Genomic DNA, 21,733 nt, shown 5'->3' with positions numbered 1-21,733 from the left:
GGCTATGTTTTCTGATGATCGGAATCGATGAGGTCGTGACACAACCTACCCCTACTGGTCAGTATCCACCATCGGGACCGCCGTGTGTGTAGCGCCTTGTATTTCATACATGATCACTCAAAACCGGTAGAATGTGATTCTATGCATAACTTTATTTTGCAGGGTTTGATGTGAACAGTATGGCTCATGTGTATGTGATGCATGTGTGTAAATTATACGTGGCCTGCGTGTCATGTTTGTCAGCCGGCAGGAGCCAAAGTGCTATCATTTTATTATATAACGACCTGCGTGTCGACTTCTGACTCTATGTAAAATTCATTACTAGTTGTAGTATTTGGATAATAGAGATCAGGTTGACGGCTTGGCGGCCCGGCGTGACAAACAAGATGGAGTTTCTAGATGGTCATCGGAGTTGGAGCCGACCTGGAAGAACATCCATGAAGGAGCCATACTATTTCACAATATATGTTTTACTTGTGATTGTTATGCTTCTTTGTTTCTATGCATGTTAGAATGGTAGAAAGATCCCTCATATCAAGTAAATTGCCATTCCCGATGTTGCACCTTCGCACGTCAAGTATGTCTAGTAGTGGGCTCATAAAATTGGGGTGCTGCTAGGTGTCCTTGAACTGAAGGGTTCGTGTCGGACACAGACATGCATTGCATTAGGTTAACTTGACAAGGCTGTCAAAACAGTTTTGGGCCTTGTGGCAAAAGAGGTCGGGAGCCGGGGTATGAGATACCTACCCGACCGACAGGAGTCGTATAGAGATACGATTAGTAAGGAGTTAATTACCAGATAGGCGTGTTGTCTAGCAGTGATGCTAAAGCTCACTAGTCGCATGTGCTAGTCGGATCCTGAATCGCTGAGAGTTTGCGGAGGGATGCTGACTTCAGTGGGAGTATTTCTGTTTAAGGCTATAATTACTCTACATAAACACATTGCTTACTGATTGCATATTTTTCTGTTGTAGATCAATGGCACCACCTGCTCAACCCAACTGTGCATTGAAATCAATTCTGGAAAAGGATAAACTGAATGGAACAAACTTTACTACCTGGTATAGAAATTTGAGAATTGTTCTCAAGCATGATAAAAAGGAACATGTTCCAGAGGATCCGCTTCGAGAGGAACCTGCCGATAATGCTAGTACCACAACCAAGAATGCCTACCAGAAACTCGTTGATGAATCAAACGAGATCAATTGCCTCATGCTGGCTTGTATGGAGCCCGATTTGCAGCAGCATTCCGAAGATGTTGGGGCTTTCGATATGATCGAGAGTCTCAAGAGCATGTTTCAGGTGCAGGCTAGGACTGAAAGGTTCAACGTTTGGCGATCTTTGATGGGTTGTAAGCTGAAGGAAGGTGATCCACTGAGCCCACATGTGATCAAGATGATCGGATATGTGCAATCTTTGGATCGGTTGGGCTTCCCGCTCTTGGATGAGCTAGCTACTAATGCAGTTCTGGGTTCTCCTCCGCCCAGCTATGGGATGTTCATCTCGAACTATCATATGCATGGCATGGATAAGAAGCTCACTGAATTGCATGGGATGCTCAAAGTGGCAGGGCAGGATATTAAGAAAGGCACGCATCAAGTGTTGATGGTGCAGAAATCGGCTAAGTTCAAGAAGAGTTGGTCCAAGAAAAAGGCTAAGGCAAAGGGCACGGAGACGGTAACCTCCGCTGATGCGCCGAAGTCTAGACCAGACTCAAAGACCATTTGCTATCATTGCAAGGAAACTGGTCACTGGAAGAGGAACTGTAGCAAGTGGCTTGCAGAGCATGGCAAGAAGGCTAGGAATGTTGCTTCAGGCAAAGGTACACTTGTTGCATATGTTATAGACATTTACCTTGCTGACATACCTAGCAGCTCTTGGGTATTTCATACCGGATCGGTAGTTCACATTTGCAACTCGATGCAGGGGATGGTAGGAACTAGACGTGTGGCGCAAGGGGAGATTGACATCAGGGTCGGCAACAAAGCAAGAGTTGCTGCGTTGGAGGTCGGCACGATGCAGCTCCAGCTTGCTTCTGGATTTATTTTGAAATTGAATAATTGTTATTACATTCCTGCACTTAGTCGGAACATTATTTCTACCTCATGCTTGATGAATCAGGGTTATGAATTCAATTTAAAGTACAATGGTTGTTTGATTTATTTGAATGGTATGTTCCATGGCTATGCACCCATTACTGATGGGTTATTTATATTGAATCTAGAATAGGAACTAGTCTATAACGTGAATGTCAAGAGGCATAAGCCTAATGAGATAAATCCGACGTACTTCTGGCATTGCCGGCTTGGACACATTAGTCTGAAACGCATGAAGAAGCTCCATGATGATGGACTCCTAACTTCGACCGACTTTGGGTCATTCGAGACATGTGAATCATGCTTGCTCGGCAAGATGACTAAGTCTCCTTTCGCAAAGAGTTGTGAGAGGGCATCCGAGCTGTTGGAACTGATACACAGTGATGTGTGTGGACCAATGAGCACAACTGCCAGAGGTGGCTATCAGTACTTCGTGACTTTTACCGACGACTTGAGTAGATATGGATATATCTATTTGATGAGGCACAAGTCGGAGACTTTTGAAAAGTTCAAAGAGTTTCAAAACGAGGTTGAGAATCAGCTCGGCAAGACTATAAAACTTCTACGATCTGATCGTGGAGGTGAGTACATGAGCCAGGAGTTTGATGATCATCTGAAAAGCAGAGGTATAGTACCTCAGCTCACACCTCCGGGTATGCCACAGAGAAATGGTGTATCCGAACGAAGGAATCGTACCTTGTTGGACGTGGTTTGATCTATGATGAGCAAGTCGGATTTACCCTTGTCATTCTGGGGATACGCTCTAGAAACTGCAGCTTTCACACTTAACAGGGTACCATCAAAATCCGTAGACAAAAAACCACATGAGATGTGGACCGGGAAGAGTCCCAGTTTGTCTTTTCTAAAGATTTGGGGGTTGTGAAGCAATTGTCAAGAAACTTATGTCAGACAAGCTTACACCCAAGTCAGATAAATGCATATTCGTGGGATATCCGAGGGAAACCTTGGGATATAGCTTCTACAACTGGGAAGAGAACAGAGTGTTTGTTGCTCGGAACGGGGTTTTCCTTGAGAAAGAGTTTCTCAGTCGGGAGGCCAGTGGGAGGACGGTCCGACTCGAAGAAATTCGAGGACCACTTGGGGACGGATCGGCTGGTGATGAGATCATACCGGAGTCAGTCAGGGAACCCGTAGTGGAAGCGGCACCGGAACCACGGAGGTCGGAAAGATTGCGCAGAGTGCGTGATGTCTTGTTGCTAGAAAGTGACGAGCCGGCCACGTATGTGGAAGCGATGGTGAGCCCAGATTCCGAGGCATGGCTGGAGGCCATGAGATCCGAGTTAAAGTCCATGGATGAGAATCAAGTCTGGGACTTGGTTGATCCTCCGCCTGGCGTAACAGCCATTGGTTGCAAATGGTTCTTTAAGAAGAACATCGATATGGATGGAAATGTTCAGATCCACCAAGCTCGGCTTGTCGCTAAGGGTTATGGACAAGTTCAAGGAATTGACTACGACGAGACTTACTCGCCGGTAGCGATGCTGAAGTCGGTGAGGATCGTACTAGCTATAGCTGCATATTTCGATTACGAGATATGGCAGATAGATGTCAAGACGGCTTTCCTTCATGGAAATTTAACCGAGGACGTGTATATGATACAGCCCGAGGGTTTTGTCGATCCGACTAGCACTAGTAAGGTATGCAAGCTCAAGAGATCCATTTATGGGTTGAGGCAAGCATCTCGGAGCTGGAACATTCGTTTTGATGAGGTCGTCACTGGTTTCGGCTTCATAAAAAGCAAAGAGGACTCTTGTTTATACAAGAAGTTAAGTGGGAGCTCGATAGTGTTTTTGATCTTGTATGTGGATGACATACTACTGATCGGAAATGATATTTCGATGCTGAACTCAGTCAAGGAGTCATTGAATGGCAAGTTTTCGATGAAGGACCTTGGTGAGGCAATGTACATTTTAGGCATTAATATCTATAGAGATAGATCAAGGAGGCTGCTCGGCTTAATCCAGAGCACGTACATAGATAAAGTGTTGAAGCGGTTCAACATGAGTGAGGCAAAGAAAGGGTTCTTGCCACTCTCACATGGTATAAGGCTAAGCGAGACTCAGAGTCCTTCGACATCTGATGAGCGAAGCAGGATGAGTAGGATTCTGTATGCCTCGCCAATCGGATCCATCATGTATGCCATGATATGTACACGGCCCGACGTTGCTTTTGCAATAAGCCTAACAAGTAGATATCAGACCAACCCAGATGAGAGTCACTGGGCAGCGGTAAAGACTATTTTGAAGTACCTGAAAAGGACTAAAGAGTTGTTCCTAGTTTATGGAGGTGAGGAAGAGCTCGTCGTAAGGGGTTACACCGATGCTAGTTTCCAAACCGACAGAGATGATTGTGGATCACAGTCCGGATTCATGTATGCTACATCTTGAGCACTGCATTGGTTTTCCCTTAAAGAGGAAAGGGTGATGCAGTAAAGTAGCGTAAGTATTTCTCTCAGTTTTTGAGAACCAAGGTATCAATCCAGTAGGAGATCATGCTCGAGTCCCACGCACCTACACAAACAAATAAGAACCTCGCAACCAACGCGATAAAGGGGTTGTCAATCCCTTCACGATCAGTTATGAGAGTGAGATCTGATAAATATAATAAGATAATATTTTTGGTATTTTTATGATAAAAGAAAAGTAAAGATGCAAAGTAAAATGAACGGCAAAAGAAATAACTAAGTGTTGGAAGATTAATATGATGGAAGATAGACCCGGGGGACATAGGTTTCACTAGCAAAAATGCCCGTGCATTGCAACGGGAAATAAAATAAAATATCATGTGGCATAATAATTCGAAAACATACAAATTATTTGAGTATGAGCCCATTACGGAGGAAATGATCTCTTAGTAGTAAAAACAACACATCACGTGCTTAAGACATCACTACATGTTATGTTTTTTAAGCTAGGCCCAAAAGGTTGAAAATAGTATGTCAACAAAATAAGATCAGAAAAGAACAAAGTATTTTCTTTATGACAAATATATAAAAGTATGATACACTATATAATATTGGTGCTCATCAATCTTCTCTCACACATTGACTTTACTCTTGAAACATCTTCCATGCAATTTCTTTAACTGTTTCTCACGTAAACTTGCCATGCCAATCACTTTCTTTGACAATATCATACATATGCCACGTACAGTCATCTTCACTCATGTTTGCAACAACTGCATTTTGACCACATGATCCTGTGATAGCGACAATGTCTCACACTGCCACCTTGAAAGCCAATAGTTGGACTGGAGAATAATGTCCTGGGTATTGCCAAATCTGTAACTAAAAAGTACTCTGATATTATACAAATATTTAAGAAACTAATAATCATGTAATGAAGACCTTGATGTTCTTCAGCCAATAGCAAAGCTTTAGACTCCAGTGCTCATTGTTGAGCGAGTGAGTGTGCTGCCAAATTTAGGCCTTCTGATGTTTACAAAGTTACCATGGTAAAAAGCAAGAGAACCAACCTACATTTGTTCAGGAATTAAGGCAATTAAATGGTTCAGGGCACATGTGAGTATAGCTGCTCTGAAAATGAGTGTCTTCACTGCTACATTTGGAAATTACTCATTGCTTACTGCATTTGGGAAGCTAGCAAGTATGTGATGCAACTGGCAACATCAGTCAGAGAGACCATTCACCTCTGCTGAATCATTTATTTCAATATAACAACACAACACCTTATTATGCTGAGCATCACCACACTGAACTAAACTGATCTAAAATTAAATCAAAGTCTTTGTGCATGGTAATGGAGGATTATATTATACAGATACATTACCTAAATCGTTCGCCGGGCTGCTCAAGCGGTGGTGGTGTACAAACCATAGAGTTGAGTTGTTGCGTGTGTGCGGGGATTTGATCGGTGGGGCGACCACGGCATCGTCAAGCTGAAAAAAATATAACAGGCCCTTAACCGAGAAACAATAGTCATATGATGAAATCTATTAGCACCATTCAATCATGAAAAGAAAAGGCGTCAGATGCTATCTGCGGTTGCATGAGAGGAAAAAAAAGGAAATCCAAGCAGCAGTTGGAGCTCGGGCAGAGACCAAACTTATATCTAATCCGACCGAGCTGGAGCACTGTTTGTGCCTACACATGGATAGGAAAAAAGACCAAGACTTTGATGCCTATGGGTTCTTAAAATTCTCACAGTGAATTGGATGGAGTATATATCTAGTAGGATTAAATTAACTGAATTATTGGTTGTGCAGGATTAATCAATTAACACTCATCATGGATTGGATGGATGGATATATGAATATCAACTATGCACAATAGGGAAAGGTCCGTCAAAATAAACCATGAAATTACTGAAAAGTTTGTCAATGCTAATAAACACGAAAGATTACCACCGGTTAGTGTATGCATTGGTAAAGGCGTGAGGTATGAATATTTGCTAGAGGTACCTTCAAATAGCCAGGCTCCTGAAAAAACATATTGCATCTCTCGCCATGTACATGAGCATGCTTCCTCAAGGCAGCCACATTAACAAAGGTCTTGCCACAGTTGTCATAGCTGTAGGAAGAGGATCTTTATGGATGGTTCGACCTTGCACGACTGCGCCTTTGGATCTTGCTTTTGTTGCCGCTTTCCTTCAGGTTCCTGTAGACATCCTATTTGAGCTCATACAGAATATATGTAGTTTGTCCGCAGAAGTCGACATACATTATCCCCGGAAAAAAATCCACATACAGTATGTAGTTTGGAAAAGAGTTAAGCAACAATATATGTGAAGTAAAAGCGTAAGCAAGATTTATCTTAATAATAAACTATGAAACATTCTCATTCATCACACAACACTACATAGCTGAAACTGGTGTTCACTTCCTCGACCACATACCTGGCGCATATCACCTCCCCTTACTAAAAACTTCATGAAGCACATTAGAAATAAATTAATAGTACAGACTACTTCTCAATTAGGACGTGAGTGACATGTAAAAGTTGTGCCTCAAAAAACTACATGTATCAAAGATCTGTACTAATTCATCTACTCTTGCAAGCACTTAGTACTGACCTAGCATACCTACAACATCTACATGATCACACAGCAAGACAGAATTATATAGATATATGTAAAAAATGTCTATTGTGGGCAAGAGCTATATTTCCTACAGTAAACTGATGAATTGACATATAGATGAGACCCATCAGATGCTTCATAAGTACCTGAGCCAAAGTACGTCCAGGCGACGGCTGATGATCTTACGGCAAAGTCGGCGGAGGCAATGGCAGATTGTCTTGCGGCGAAGTCGACGGCGGCGAAGTCGACAGAAACGACGGCTGCGAAGTCGACGAATACAGTATATTACATTGACGTCAAAACCAATTAATCCACTCCACTAAATACACCTCCTAATTCTATTTTGCTAGGTGCATTAGTATATGTATTCATGTGTATGCAATTATGCTAATTGATAACTAAAGAAAGAGCAGAATATAAACTTCAAGAGTTACTCCAGCATCATGTCCAAGAATTACTGTAACCAAGTTGAAGCCACCATGCTTAGGTATATGTAGTCAGCAACATTAAATTTCTTGCTTCAATCCTTGGCTAGACAACAATTTTTCAGAAAAAATATACTGAAACAGGGGCTTGTATGGCCGATTGGCTGAAACATAATGCAAATACATAATAAAACAGACAACGTAGTTGGTGTAAAGACTCCAGTGCATATCATCCAAACTGTAATTGGAAGTAGCACCAATTTTTCAGAAAAAATAAAGGAACACAAACAATGCAAACAAAGGAAAATCGATTGAATTCATCGATCATCCAGTGGTGTAACAACTATAGTAACATAAAAAAACAACTACTGTGAGGGGTCGAGTCATTACATACCTCTGATGTAAAAATTGCTCTGTACCAGCCATGTGCTTTTAGAAGCCATCACAAATTGGTTCACATAACAGAAGATAAACGAAGGTTGCAATTGATCCCTGCTAAACCTGCTGTCTTGAAACTCCTGCACCACAAAGAAAATATCAGTGCACTTTTGTACTAATCCAGACTAGAACAAATCAAGAGAAATATCAATTTTTCTGGCAAAGAGCAAGGGAACTATCATAATCCTCCTCTGCCAGCAACCAGCAGCTTCCTCTGCCTGCAACCATCGACTTCCTCCACACACATAAACACGGACGCACATCCAGCCGCACACATCACACACAACCAGCCGGCCGAAGCACAACACAGATGCCACATATGCCAAACCCGGCAGCATATGTTGAGCCGCCGCCTGTGTGATGCGAGAGGAGAGCGGGGCTGGTTGGAGAGAGAGGGAGGTGAGGGCGGCTGCTGAGACCAGGAGTCGCTCTTGGCAGCGCGAGATGAGGAGGCCTCGAGCAGAGGGAGGCGAAGGACACACGAGGGGACGCGGGGAAGCGATCGACAGCCGGCGGCGATTGGCGTTTGTGCGGCGGCTAGGGTTGGCAGGGGTCAGGGAAAAATCACGCTGGCGGCTCGTTCGACAACCAGGCATGAATCGTTTTTCTCACCAGGCGGTGGCAGAAGCTCTGTAAATTCTGTCAACTCCGATGGCATATGCTTTGACGGGCGAATAGTTATTTCTTTTGAACTCACTTAACATGAAGCGCGGGTTCAATAAACAAAAAATATAAGGACTTTTTCACAAGAGCGCCGCGACGGTGAACACGGAGACTCAATCCGTGCTTTACTATTAAAAAAAATTAGGGAGAGAAGAGACTAATGGCTTGTCTCAAGAGCATAAGTATTACGGTGGGTAAACGAATTACTATCGAGCAATTGATAGAATTGAGCATACTTATGAGAATATCTAGGTATGATCATGTATATAGGCATCACGTCCGCGACAAGTAGACCGAAACGATTCTGCATTTACTATTATTACTCCACACATCGACCACTATCCAGCATGCATCTAGAGTATTAAGTTCATAAAAACAGAGTAATGCTTTAAGTAAGATGACATGATGTAGAGGGATAAACTCATGCAATATGATATAAACCCCATCTTTTTATCCTCGATGGCAACAATACAATACGTGTCCTTTCCCTTCCTGTCGCTGGGATCGAGCACCGCAAGATTGAACCCAAAGCTAAACACTTCTCCCATTGCAAGAAAGATCAATCTAGTAGGCCAAACCAAACTGATAATTCGAAGAGACTTGCAAAGATAAACCAATCATACATAAAAGAATTTAGAGAAGATTCAAATATTGTTCATAGATAAACTGGATCATATGCCCACAATTCATTGGATCTCGACAAACACACCGCAAAAGAAGATTATATCAAATAGATCTCCAAGAAGATCGAGGAGAACTTTTTATTGAGATCCAAAGAGAGAGAAGAAGCCATCTAACTAATAACTATGGACCCGTAGGTCTGAAGTAAACTACTCACACATCACCGGAGAGGCCATGGAGTTGATGTAGAGGCCCTCCGTGATCAATGCCCCCTCCGGTGGAGCTCCGGAAAAGGCCCTAAGATGGGATCTCTCGGGTACAGAAGGTTGCGGCGGTGGAATTAGGTTTTCATGGTGCTCCCGGATGTTTGGGGGTACGTTTATATATATAGGAGGAAGAAGTACGTCGGTGGAGCAACGAGGGGCCCACGAGGGAGGAGGGCGTGCCCAGGGGGTAGGCGCGCCCCCTGCCTCGTGGCTTCCTCGGTTGTTTCTTGACGCCCACTCCAAGTCTCCTAGATCACATTTGTTGAGAAAATCACGTTCCCGAAGGTTTCATTCCGTTTGGACTCCGTTTGATATTTCTTTTCTTCGAAACCCTAAAATAGGCAAAAACAGCAATTTGGGCTGGGCCTCTCGTTAGTAGGTTAGTCCCAAAAATGATATAAAGGTGTAAAATAAAGCCCATTAACATCCAAAATAGATAATATAATAGCATGGAGCAATCAAAAATTATAGATACGTTGGAGACGTATAAAGCATCCCAAGCTTAATTCTTGCTCGTCCTCGAGTAGGTAAATGATAGAAGAAGAATTTTTTATGTGGAATTCTTTCTAACATATTTCTCAATGTAATTTTTGTTTATTATGGTATGAATGTTCAGATCCGTAAGATTCAAGATAAAAGTTTAATATTGACATAGAAATAATAATACTTCAAGCATACTAACTAAGCAATTATGTCTTCTCAAAATAACATGGCCAAAGAAAGTTATCCCTACAAAATCATATAGTCTGGCCATGCTCTATCTTCACCACATAAAATATTTAAATCATGCACAACCCCGATGACAAGTCAAGCAATTGTTTCATACTTTTGATATTCTCAAACTTTTTCAATCTTCACGCAATATATGAGCGTGAGCCAAGGATATAGCACTATATGTGGAATAGAATGGTGGTTTTGGAGAAGACAAAAGGAGAAGATAGTCTCACATCAACTAGGCGTATCAACGGGCTATGGAGATGCCTATTAATAGATATTAATGTGAGTGAGTAGTGATTGCCATGCAACGGATGCTCTAGAGCTATAAGCATATGAAGCTCAACAAAAGAACTAAGTGGGTGTGCATCCAATTCGCTTGCTCATGAAGACCTAGGGAAATTTGAGGAAGCCCATCATTGGAATAAACAAGCCAAGTTCTATAATGAAAAATTCCCACTAGTATATGAAAGTGATATCATAGGAGACTCTCTATCATGAAGATCATGGTGCTACTTTGAAGCACAAGTGTGGAAAAAGGATAGTAGCATTGTCCCTTCTATCTTTTTCTCTCATTCATTTTTTGGGCCTTTTTTGCCTCTTTTTTCCTTTTTTTATTTTTCGTCCGGAGTCTCATCCCGACTTGTGGGGGAATCATAGTCTCCATCATCCTTTCCTCACTTGGGACAATGCTCTAATAATGATGATCATCACACTTTATTTACTTACAACTCAAGAATTGCAACTCAATACTTAGAACAAAATATGACTATGTGAATGCCTCCAGCGGTGTACCGGGATGTGCAATGATGCATGAGTGACATGTATGAAGAATTATGAACGGTGGCTTTGCCACAAATACGATGTCAACTACATGATCATGCAAGCAATATGACAATGATGAAGCATGTCATGATGGTGGAAAGTTGCATGGCAATATATCTCGGAATGGCTATGGAAATGCCATAATAGGTAGGTATGATGGCTGTTTTGAGGAAGGTATATGGTGGGTTTATGGTACCGGCGAAAGTTGCGCGATACTAGAGAGGCTAGCAATGGTGGAAGGGTGAGAGTTTGTATAATCCATGGACTCAACATTAGTCATAAAGAACTCACATACTTATTGCAAAAATCTATTAGTTATCGAAACAAAGTATTACGCGCATGCTCCTAAGGGAATAGATTGGTAGGAAAAGACCATCGCTCGTCCCCGACCACCACTCATAAGGAAGACAATCAATAAAGAAATCATGCTCCGACTTCATCACATAATGGTTCACCATACGTGCATGCTACGGGAATCACAAACTTCAACACAAAATTTATCAAATTCACAACTACTCAACTAGCATGACTCTAATATCACCATCTCCATATCTCAAAACAATTATCAAGTATCAAACTTCTCATAGTATTCAATGCACTTCTATGAAAGTTTTTATATTAAAGCAAATTTCCATGTTGTTCTAAAGGACTCTCAAAATAATATAAGTGAAGCATGAGAGATCAATTATTTCTTATAAAATAAAACCATCATCGTGCTCTAAAAGATATAAGTGAAGCACTAGAGCGAAAACTATATAGCTCAAATGATATAAGTGAAGCATATAGAGTATTCTAATAAATTTCAAATCATGTGAGTCTCTCTCAAAAGGTGTGTACAGAAAGGATGATTGTGGTAAAATAAAAATCAAAGACTCAAATCATACAAGACTCTCCAAGCAAAACACATATCATGTGGTGAATAAAAATATAGCTCCAAGTAAAGTTACCGATAGACGAAGACGAAAGAGGGGATGCCTTCCGGGGCAACCCCAAGCTTAGGCTTTTTGGTGTCCTTTAATTTTACCTTGGAGTGCCATGGGCATCCCCAAGCTTAGGCTCTTTCCACTCCTTGTTCCATAATCCATCAAATCTTTACCCAAAACTTGAAAACTTCACAACACAAAACTCAAAATAGAAAATCTCGTGAGCTCCATTAGCGAAAGAAAACAAAACACCACTTCAAGGTACTGTAATGAACTCATTATTGATTTATATTGGTGTTAAACCTACTGTATTACAACTTCTCTATGGTTTATAAACTCTTTTACTAGCCATAGATTCATCAAAATAAGCAAACAACACAAGAAAAACAGAATCTGTCAAAAACAGAACAGTCTGTAGTAATATGTAGCTAACGCAAACTTCTGGAACCCCAAAATTCTAAAATAAATTGCTGGACTTGAGGAATTTATCTATTAATCATCTGCAAAAATAATTAACTAAATAGCACTTTCCAAATAAAAATGGCAGCAATTCTCATGAGCGCTAAAGTTTCTGTTTTTTTACAGCAAGATCAAAAAGACTTTCCCAAAGTCTTCCCAACGGTTCTACTTGGCACAAACACTAATTAAACATAAAAAACACAATCAAAACAGAGGCTAGATAAATTATTTATTACTAAACAGGAGCAAAAAGCAAGTAATAAAAATAAAATTGGGTTGCCTCCCAACAAGCGCTATCGTTTAACGCCCCTAGCTAGGCATAAAATCGAAGATAGATCTAGGTATTGCCATCTTTGGTGGGAAATTCTTCAATAAGACACCTATAACCCCTAGGAGTTTCTTTCTTTTTATTAATTATCAAACTCCTAGGCACAAAATCAAGAAAGTCATTTGTAGCAAACGGTTCCTTAATGATAGCAAAACGATTGGGATGAACACTTATTGATTTTAAATCCGCAGTTTCCTTACTAGAGGATTCACCCTTATTTTTAGGAACATAAACAAGATTGTCAATTTTGGTAGGAGGATTTGGAGTATTTTTAATGGAAGAAAAAGCGAACCCCAAGTTGGTGATAATTCCCTCAAGTTTATCGATTCTAGTAGAATCTTGATCTATTCTTTCATTAACTATGGGTTCTTTTTCTTTAAAACTTTTCAGAGTAACTCCCGCCTTAGATCCATATTGGGTAATTTGGTTGTGGATATTTTTATCCAAATTCTCAATCAACTCTACAGTAGCAGCTTTATTCTCAATAATTTCAAGCCTTTGCATCACATGTTCCAAAGTTAACATAGTTCCATTAACCAAAAGAGGTGGTGAGCCAAAAAATCTATCGTAGCATTATAAGAATCAAAAGTATGGCTTCCCAAGAAATTCCCTCCGGTAATGGTATCAAGAATATATCTGTACCAAGGAGTAGTGCCTACATAAAAACTGTGGAGAAGAACGGAAGTAGATTGCTTCCTGGTAGATCTATTTTGAGCATTGCAAATTCTATACCAAGCGTCTTTTAGATTTTCTCCCTCCCTTTTCTTAAAATTAAGAACTTCATTCTCGGGAGACAACGGAGAAGATAGAGGACTAGCCATAACGACAAGGCAAGCAAGAAAGTGACGAACTAGAAAAGAAAATGGGAACGGAAAAAGAGAGGGCAAATAAAACGGCAAGGGTGAAGTGGGGGAGAGGAAAACGAGAGGCAAATGGCAAATAATGTAATGCGAGGGATAAGAGTTTGTGATGGGTACTTGGTACGTCTTGACTTGTGCGTAGACTCCAGCAACGGTGCCAGAAATGGCTTGTTGTCAGGAGTCAAATCTTGACTTGACTTGGCGCGAATCTCCCCGGCAACGGTGCCAGAAATCCTTCTTGCTACCTCTTGAGCACTGCGTTGGTTTTCCCTTGAAGAGGAAAGGGTGATGCCGTAAAGTAGCATAAGTATTTCCCTCAGTTTTTGAGAACCAAGGTATCAATCCAGTAGGAGATCACGCTCGAGTCCCACGCACCTACACAAACAAATAAGAACCTTGAAACCAACGCGATAAAGGGGTTGTCAATCCCTTCACGGTCACTTACGAGAGTGAGATCTGATAGATATAATAAGATAATATTTTTGGTATTTTTATGATAAAGAGAAGTAAAGATGCAAAGTAACATAAACGTCAAAAGAAATAACTAAGTGTTGGAAGATTAATATGATGGAAGATAGACGCGGGGGCCATAGGTTTCACAAGTGGCTTCTCTCAAGAGCATAAGTATTACGGTGGGTAAACGAATTACTGTCGAGCAATTGATAGAATTGAGCATACTTATGAGAATATCTAGGTATGATCATGTATATAGGCATCACGTCCGTGACAAGTAGACCGAAACGACTCTGCATCTACTACTATTACTCCACACATCGACCGCTATCCAGCATGCATCTAGAGTATTAAGTTCATAAGAACAGAGTAATGCTTTAAGTAAGATGACATGATGTAGAGGGATAAACTCATGTAATATGATATAAACCCCATCTTTTTATCCTCGATGGCAACAATACAATACGTGTCCTTTCCCTTTCTGTCACTGGGATCGAGCACCTCAAGATGGAACCCAAAGCTAAGCACTTCTCCCATTGCAAGAAAGATCAATCTAGTAGGGCAAACCAAACTGATAATTCGATGAGACTTGCAAAGATAAACCAATCATACACAAAAGAATTCAGAGGAGATTCAAATATTGTTCATAGATAAAATGGATCATAAACCCACAATTCATCAGCTCTCGACAAACACACCATAAAAGAATATTACATCGAATAGATCTCCAAGAAGATCAAGGAGAACTTTGTATTGAGATCCAAAGAGAGAGAAGAAGCCATCTAGCTAATAACCATGGACCCGTAGATCTGAAGTAAACTACTCACACATCACCGGAGAGGCCATGGAGTTGATGTAGAGGCCCTCCATGATCAATGCCCCCTCCGGCGGAGCTCCGGAAAAGGCCCCAAGATGGGATCTCTCGGGTACAGAAGGTTGCGGCGGTGGAATTAGGTTTTCGTGGTGCTCCTGGATGTTTGGGGGTACGTGGATATATATAGGAGGAAGAAGTACGTCGTTGGAGCAACAAGGGCCCACGAGGGTGGAGGGCGCGCCTAGGGGGGAAGGCGCGCCCCCCTGCCTCGTGGCTTCCTCGGTTGTTTCTTGACGCCCACTCTAAGTCTCCTGGATCACGTTTGTTGAGAAAATCACGTTCCCGAAGGTTTCATTCCATTTGGACTCCTTTTGATATTCCTTTTCTTCGAAACCCTAAAATAGGCACAAAAAAACAGCAATTTGGGTTGGGCCTCCGGTTAGTAGGTTCGTCCCAAAAATGATATAAAAGTGTAAAATAATGCCCATTAACATCCAAAATAGATAATATAATAGCATGGAGCAATCAAAAATTATAGATACGTTGGAGACGTATCAGTGTACGTCATCAACGGAGGAGCAGTGAGCTGGATGAGTTCCAAGCAAGATACGATGGCCGATTCTACTACAGAAGCCGAATACATTACGACTTGTGAAGCTGCAAAGGAAGGTGTTTGGATCCGGAACTTTCTGGATGATCTTGGTATTTTCCCAGCCTTGGTAAAACCGTTGGACCTTTATTGTGATAATTCTGGTGCCATCACACAAGCCAAGGAGCCGAGGAATCACCACAAGGTCAGACACATAGATCGGAAATATCACCTGATACGAAAGATCGTAAAGAGTGGTGATGTAGGGTTATGCAAAATTCACACGGATGCAAATGTTGCGGATCCGTTGACTAAGACGCTTCCACAACCCAAGCATGAGGGGCACGTTAGAGCTATGGGCATTCGATGTCTATTTGATTGACTCTAGTACAAGTGGGAGACTGTTGGAGATATGCCCTAGAGGCAATCATGTATGATGATATTTCCTATGTGTTTATGAATAAAGATAGTCCTTGGACATTATCAATGATGTGTATCAGCAAGTACGTGACTTGTTTGTGGGTCTATGCATTGTATGATGACTGTCCTAAAAGGTCCCTAGTCGAAAGGGCTGTGTGGACGCGCTGCCAACTAGACTAGCATATGACACAGTCGATGGCTTGGTCTCACTAGCCATGGAGCATTGGATGCTAACCGAATAATGTGGACTTGTAAGGATCTGGTTGGATTCGACGTAGTCGAATCCGAGTCGAGATAAGGTCCGAGTCGGACAGACCCAGCTATGAGACGTAGCGGTATGTCATCTGTGAGTCTCGAGTACAACCTATGTTCTATGTCCTAAGACCTGAGTTGATGCATGTACTTGGGATGGTGACAGACTTGCTTTGGGCCGACCAAACGCTACTCCGTAACTGGGTAGTTATAAAGGTAGGTTTCGGGTTTTCTAGAACCATGCTGCGAGACATGGTCGAGCAAGATGGGATTTGCCCCTCCGATCAGGAGAGATATACTCTAGGCCCCTCGTGTGATCCGACCAGGATAAGCATGGCCATGCGACAAGGATTATGTGATAATCCGGTTTGTGGTTGGCATCACTGGAACGAGAAAGAGGTCGGGCTAGCACAAGGATGACAGACTCACCTTGAGCCCGACAACATATATCGTGTGGCAAAAGGAATGGAAGTATGATGTACAGGTTCGCCTAACCAGCTTCATAGTTTTTGGTGTTCGGCATGCCTTGCTAGAGGTCGCTACCAACTGTGCAGTTCAGAGGTGATCAGAACTACGACCAAGCAGGCCTGAACCTAAGGGGTCGCGCGCTTAAGGGAAGGAACCTACAAGGTCGGACCCGAGGACACTGGTCAGATGTGATCCGAGCTGTATTTGGATTGTGGCTGAGTGGACTTATGGGCTTTAGGGTCTGTGCGAGGCCCAAGTGTTGAGCCCGCGACGGACGCCTATATAAAGTGGAGGTGCCGCACACTCACATGATTGATCGCTTCGGCGCTGTCACTAGGGTTTGCATGTGTTGCGAATAGAGACCTCCACTCGTCGTCGGTTGTGTGATCGGACCTAGCAGTCCGCCGCACGACGTTCCTCCTGCACGCGCGGATACCATTAGAGGCGGTGCACTTGCGCCGCTCCGGCGAACCTGTACGTGGGAACCAACTACCGGCTGTACGAGGGAGATCGGACGAGGAGGAGATGATCCACGCGGACGCGCTGCCCCAACTCTTCTTCCGCTGCACGACACTGCGCGTCTAGTGGTAACGAACTGTGATCCATCTCCCGTAGCATGTTCTTGGTTGTTCTGTGCGTAGGAAAATTTTAATTTGCAGTCGACGCACCCTACCGTAGAACCCAACACCATAGGATAGCACCATAAATAAAATATACAATCATACCAACCAAGATCATGATTAACCCACAGGACAAAATGGATCTACTCAAACATCATAGGATAACCATAGATAATTGGGAAATAATATATGGAGTTGAGCACCATGTTTAAGTAGAGATTACAGCGGGGAGAAGAAGTGTTACACCGCTGCATAGAGGGGGAGAAAGTTGGTGTTGACAATAGCAGGATTGTTGATGTAGATCACCGTCCCGATCATTGCCCCAGCGGCACTCCGGCGCCACAGGGAGAGAGGGGGAGAGAGCCCCTCCTTCTTCTTCTTCCTCAGCCTCCACCCTAGATGGGAGGAGTGTCCCCCTCTAGTCCATGGCCTCCATGGCGGCAGAGGGGCAGGAGCCCCTCCGAGATTGTTTCTCCCTCTTTATTCTCTTCTGTTTCGCGCTCCCCAGATCTGGTCAATAACCGTTTTTTATATTCCGGGAGATCCGTAACTCCGATTGCGCTGATTTTAACACGATTTTTTCCGGATATACGCTTCCATGCACCCGAAGTAGAGCTCGAACCGACATTCGAGGAGGGCACAACCCACCACCACGCGCTAGGGGCCTCTGGCGCGCCCTGGTGTCTTTTGGGCTGTGTGGGCCTCCATTTGCGGTGATTCCAACTCCCAAAAATCACATATATACCAAAATAATTCTCTATAAAATTTTATTGCATTTGGACTTCGTTTAATACGGATACTTTGTGATACAAAAAACATGCAGAAAACAGGAATTGGCACTGGGCACTGGATCAATAGGTTAGTCCAATAAATCATATAAAAAGTTGCCAAAAATATGTGAAAGTTGTATAATATTGGCTGGAAACAATCAAAAATTATAGATATGACGGAGACATATCAGCATCCCCAAGCTTAATTCCTGCTCGTCCTCAAGCAGGTAAATGATAAAAAAAGATAATTTTTGATGTGGAATGCTACCTAACATAAACTTGATCATATATCTAATCATGGCATGAATATTAAGACATAAGTGATTCAAAGCAATAGTCTATAATTTGAAATAAAGACATCAATACTCAGGCATTCCAACAAACAATCTTGTCTTTCAAAATATCAACGCTAAATAAAGCTATCCCTACAAAATCATATAGTATTGTCATGCTCTGTCTTCTTAACACAAAGTATTTATCATGCACAACCCCGATGACAAGCCGAGCAATTGGTTCATACTTTTTAATGCGCTTCAACTTTTTCAAGCCTCACGCAATACATGAGCGCAAGCCATGTATATAGCACTATAGGTGGAATAGAGTATGATGATAGGGGTAAATATAGAGAAGACAAAAATGTAAGAAAGTCTCATATCGACGCGGCTAACCAACGAGCTATGGAGATGCCCATCAATCGATATCAATGCGAGGAGTAGGGATTGCCATGCAACGAATGCACTAAGAGCTATAAGTGTATGAAAGCTCACTATGAAAACTAAGTGGGTGTGCATCTTATCCTATAATGAAAAATTCCAACTAGTATATGAAAGTGAGAACATAGGAGACTCTCCATATGAAAAACATGGTGCTACTTTGAAGCACAATGTGGTAAAGGATACTAACAATGCCCCTTCTCTCTTTGTTTTTTTGTTTTTTTCCTTTTTCTTTCTTTTTTTTGCTCTTATTGTCCGGAGTCTCATCCCGACTTGTGGGGGAATCATAGTCTCCATCATCCTTTCCTCATTGGGGCACTACTCTAAAAATGAATAATGATGATCATCACACTTCTATTTACTTATAACTCAAAAGAAATAAAAATTATAACTCGATACCTATGACAAAGTATGACTCTATATGAATGCCTCTAGCAATGTACTAGGATGTGCAATGATCTAGCGTAACATGTATGAAAAATGATGAACGGTGGCTGAGCCACAACTACTTTGTCAGCTATATGATCATGCAAAGCAATATGACAATGAATGCTCAAGTCATCAAACGGAAGCGGTGGAAGTTGCATGGCAATATATCTCGGAATGGCCATGGAAAAGCCATGATAGGTAGGTATGGTGGCTGTTTTGAGGAAGATATAATAAGGTTTATGTGTGATAGAGCGTATCATATCACGGGGTTTGGATGCACCTGTGAAGTTTGCACCACGCCTCGATGTGAGAAAGGGCAATGCAAGGTACCGTAGAGGCTAGCAAATTGTGGAAAGGTAAGAGTGCGTATAATCCATGGACTCACATTAGTCATAAAGAACTCATATACTTATTGCAATAGTTTATTAGCCCTCGAAGCAAAGTACTACTACACATGCCCCTAGGGGGATAGATTGGTAGGAAAAGACCATCGCTCGTCCCCGACCACCACTCATAAGGAAGACAATCAATAATAAATCATGCTCCAACATCATAGCATAACGAGAGACTATACATGCATGCTTCGGGAATCACAAAGCTTAATACCAATGTTCTTACTAACCATAACCGTTTACTATTACCTCACTCATATTCCATCTCTATATCACAAAACTATTGCAAGAAATCAAACATACACTACTGCAGGATGGTCTAAACGCGACACTACGATCAGAGACCCTTCGAGGAAACTGTGTGTGATGCCATAATCGGAAAAGATGGTGTAAAAAACCGTCAAAAAGGTGCAAAACGTTTGCGATGATGGATGCATCAAACACGGTTCAGATTTTAGTTGCGTGTGCGATGCAGGGCATACGGTTCAGTTCAATTAACTATTTGGGATGAGGAGGAACAAAAGAAATGGGCAGCCAGATGAAGGCGTGTGCGATATATAGCATACGGTTCACTAGGATGAAATGTGTGTGATTAGGCAACACAATGGAAACGGTTCAACTGAACAAGATGTGTGTGATACGCGGCAAACAGGTCCATAATCAGAAATGTGTGCGAAGACCAATAATAACACAGACAATTGCTGCTAATAAGTCGTGTGATTTGCTCTGTCTACAGTAGAATAACATGTATATATATATAACTGAAATAAACATCCAATTACATAAGTGACTATACAGATCATTCGCACACACCTCAATAAACAGTTGCATGCATTCTAAAGTAGGAGAAATGATCGTCTAGTCATCTACTTCTTGTGACGCTCCCGCCACTGCTATGTGGCTCGATCCCTCATCTAGGTCAGGAAGAAGACAGTCCCTCATGTCAACGATCTGCCTGTACATCTCGTAGCTTGTGTACGCGTCCATGGCCGCGTACTTGACATGTTGTTCATCCAGCCTCTCATGCCACACACTGTGCCAGGTGTTCCTGTCCTTATTGCTCTCATTCTTCATCTTCATGTAGTAGGGGTCGATGATGGCCGAGGCAAGGTCAACCAGGGAGTTTAGTTTGTTTTTGTCGCTACCCCAGACCTTGAAGTGGCGCTGGAAGTTGACAAGATACGGGCATTTCAAGCCCGAAACCTTGAGCGCTTTTAAATAGTTGGTGGTGTCCACCGCAGCGAAACTTTAGTCGGAGATGTTGATAAACCTGGAGAAATGCTCGCAAGGCGTTGTGGCCTGGTGGTAGTGGTAGACGAGGACGTCATGTCGCATGCACAACTGGGCGCTGGCAACCTTATGATCGTGCCCGGCACGACCCATGGTGTACTCGAGGTCGAAGCTGACCACTTGGTACTTGTCCTCGGCAAGGAACTGCTCCATAGTTTGGATGGAGCTCTCCACCGAGACCAGATCGTTCATGTACACCACTGAGAGAGCCTTCCCCCTCACGTGGGTGTCCATGACATGTTGCGTGGTGAACTGCCCGCCGTTGTCGTCGTCGGCCGCTGGGAGCGCCATTGGAGCCACGGGGAGCGCCATTGGAACCGCTGGATGTCCTCTTTGTATGTGTCCTCATGGGTGTGCCTATTGTGTCGTCTGGGACAAGAGATCAAGGTAAATGGCCGTAGGAATAAAAGGGGGCCGGGCGGCGTGAATTCTTGGCGCGTCCGCATGGCAGTTTTTGCAGCGGGTAACTGCATCATCGCGCAGCGCCCGGCGCAACCGCATGCACACGAACATGCGTGACCATGCGCCTGCCCCAAACACTGGCAGCGTGCATGGAGGGATGAGGGAAGAGCACCCGGAGGGACGCGAGAGCAGAGCGCGCATGGCAGGACGCGAGCAAAGCGCGCCGCGGCCGCTGAACCGCAAGCAACCACACGCATAGAGAAGTTGAACACGCAGGAAATGGTCGCCTACAAGCCGGCCGACAGTTGTGTCGCTGCGTAGAGAGCGGCCGTGTGCTACCACCTCCGTCTAGTCTATAGTCCCCTTTATATTCTGTGCCATACTTTGCCCTCAAATTTAACCAACAAAATGTTAATGCATGTTATAAAATTATATAATTGGAAACT

The 21,733-nt window shown here is 42.8% G+C and overlaps 1 protein-coding gene across 1 annotated transcript; it reads right to left on the bottom strand.

Annotated features, from left to right (window-relative positions):
- Positions 1-5,071: 5,071 nt before the first annotated feature.
- Positions 5,072-21,176, bottom strand: LOC125544366 (uncharacterized). Its single transcript, XM_087515457.1, has 5 exons — positions 21,066-21,176; positions 7,973-8,141; positions 7,300-7,413; positions 6,537-6,743; positions 5,072-6,014 (listed from the first exon to the last, which is right to left on the bottom strand). The coding sequence occupies exons 1-4, from the start codon at positions 21,174-21,176 to the stop codon at positions 6,640-6,642; spliced, it is 498 nt and encodes a 165-aa protein (XP_087371583.1). The 3' UTR covers positions 5,072-6,014; positions 6,537-6,639.
- Positions 21,177-21,733: the final 557 nt, after the last annotated feature.

This window comes from Triticum urartu, chromosome 3A (genome assembly GCF_056163025.1).
Source record: "Triticum urartu cultivar PI428250 chromosome 3A, HENAU_Tu73, whole genome shotgun sequence".
In the NCBI taxonomy this organism is placed as follows: domain Eukaryota; kingdom Viridiplantae; phylum Streptophyta; class Magnoliopsida; order Poales; family Poaceae; genus Triticum; species Triticum urartu.
The sequence above is the reverse complement of the archived record's forward strand: the minus strand, read 5'-3'. Positions and strand labels throughout refer to the sequence as shown.

Coding starts and splice junctions, on each gene's coding strand:
- LOC125544366 (XM_087515457.1), bottom strand. CDS start 21,176: ATGGCGCTCCCAGCGGCCGACGACGACAACGGCGGGCAGTTCACCACG. Junction 8,142..21,065: donor TGGTGTACATGAACGATCTG/GTCTCGGTGGAG, acceptor GATTTGTTCTAG/TCTGGATTAGTACAAAAGTG. Junction 6,744..7,299: donor CTGGACGTACTTTGGCTCAG/GTACTTATGAAG, acceptor GAGCTCAAATAG/GATGTCTACAGGAACCTGAA.